This window comes from Balearica regulorum, chromosome 9 (assembly GCF_011004875.1).
Source record: "Balearica regulorum gibbericeps isolate bBalReg1 chromosome 9, bBalReg1.pri, whole genome shotgun sequence".
Lineage (NCBI taxonomy): Eukaryota > Metazoa > Chordata > Aves > Gruiformes > Gruidae > Balearica > Balearica regulorum.
In genome coordinates, this window is record NC_046192.1 from 1,532,607 (window position 1) to 1,534,295 (window position 1,689).

General features: G+C 66.8%; 1 protein-coding gene across 1 annotated transcript; it reads left to right on the top strand.

The window, feature by feature from the left end:
* Window positions 1-757: 757 nt before the first annotated feature.
* SOX14 (SRY-box transcription factor 14) lies at window positions 758-1,480 on the top strand. The gene has a single exon (XM_010309717.2). It carries the CDS (start codon window positions 758-760, stop codon window positions 1,478-1,480), a length of 723 nt encoding a protein of 240 aa, XP_010308019.2.
* The last annotated feature ends 209 nt before the right edge of the window (window positions 1,481-1,689 follow it).

Consider the following 1,689-nt stretch of genomic DNA (forward strand, 5'->3'; position numbering starts at 1 on the left):
GGCCCCGCTCCGCACACCGGCGGGATGGGGGGAGGATGGGGACGCCCCCCTTCGCCTCCCACCCCCCCCCACCCACCCACCCCCCGCTTCTCTCGCCTCCCCCCGCAGCTGCTATTAGCGCAGCAACTCACAAAAGCCTTCCTTTTAATCTGCGCGTTTGAAGGGGGGCCGGGGGAGGGGGGGTAGGGGGGGTAGGGGGTGTCCTCCTTTCCCCTCCTTTCTTCCTCCTCCTCCCTCCCCTGTCCCCTCCCCTCCTCTTCCTCTCGCCCTTCCTCTCTCCCTCTCTTTTTAAGCGGGTCCCCCTCCGCGCTGATTGGGCGCCCGGCCGCGCTGTGAACGCCCTGCCGCTATGTCAGCCTGCGCGCCGCAGCCCCTCGCCTTTGAACTGCCCCGCGCCGCGCCGCGTCCCCACCGCCGGCCCGCTGCACCGCCCGGCGGCTCGCCGCCCGCCTAGCCGCCCGCCCGGGGCCCCGCGGGCCGTCCGTATAGCTCCGCGCTGCCCCGCGGCCGCTCCGCGCCTCTCCGCGCTCCGCCCCGGCAGGGCTCCCGCCGGGGACGGCGTTGGCGGAGGACCTGTGATGATCAGCTGAGCCCGCTCCTCCCGCTCCTCCGGCTCTCTCGGCCTCCTCCTCCTCCTCTTCTTCTTCCTCCTCCTCCTCCTCTTCCTCCCGCCGCCGTCCGGCGCGCCCCCCCACCCCCAGCGCGCCCCACACCGCAGCGCCCCGCCGAGCCGCCCGCCCGCCCGCCCGGCCGAAGCATGTCCAAGCCCAGCGACCACATCAAGCGCCCCATGAACGCCTTCATGGTGTGGTCCCGCGGCCAGCGGCGCAAGATGGCCCAGGAGAACCCCAAAATGCACAACTCGGAGATTAGCAAGCGGCTGGGCGCGGAGTGGAAGTTGCTCTCCGAGGCGGAGAAGCGTCCCTACATCGACGAGGCCAAGCGGCTGCGGGCGCAGCACATGAAGGAGCATCCCGACTACAAGTACAGACCCCGGCGCAAGCCCAAGAACCTGCTCAAAAAGGACAGGTATGTCTTCCCTTTGCCTTACCTCGGGGAAACCGATCCCTTAAAGGCCGCCGGGCTTCCCGTGGGGGCCACTGACTCTCTGCTGAGCTCCCCGGAGAAGGCCAGGGCTTTCCTGCCTCCCACCTCAGCACCTTACTCCTTACTTGACCCCAGCCAGTTCAGCTCCAGCGCCATTCAGAAGATGACTGAGGTTCCTCACACCTTAGCCACCAGCACCCTGCCCTACGCCTCCACCTTGGGATACCAGAACGGGGCGTTTGGCAGCTTGAGCTGCCCCAGCCAACACACCCACACTCACCCCTCGCCAACTAACCCGGGCTATGTCGTGCCATGTAACTGTACCGCTTGGTCGGCTTCCAGTTTGCAACCTCCAGTTGCCTACATATTATTCCCAGGCATGACCAAGACTGGGATAGACCCCTATTCTTCAGCACATGCGACTGCCATGTAACACCCACCCACACCCCCACAGGCGTGTGTGTCTGTCCGTGTCCCCCGTCCCGGGTGGCAGCTGGAACTGGGATTCCTTCGTGTGCATGTACATAAAACCTGCAGAAGCAAAAGGCCACCCGAAACAGGACTCTGCTGCCCGCCACCGGGCCGGGACAGACGCGGACGCTGCCTCGGGGACTCGGAGATGCTCTCTCGCCTAAAACCTCG

What these genes read in the sequence shown, in the direction of transcription:
- SOX14 (XM_010309717.2), top strand. Translation starts at nt 758, where the DNA reads ATGTCCAAGCCCAGCGACCACATCAAGCGCCCCATGAACGCCTTCATG.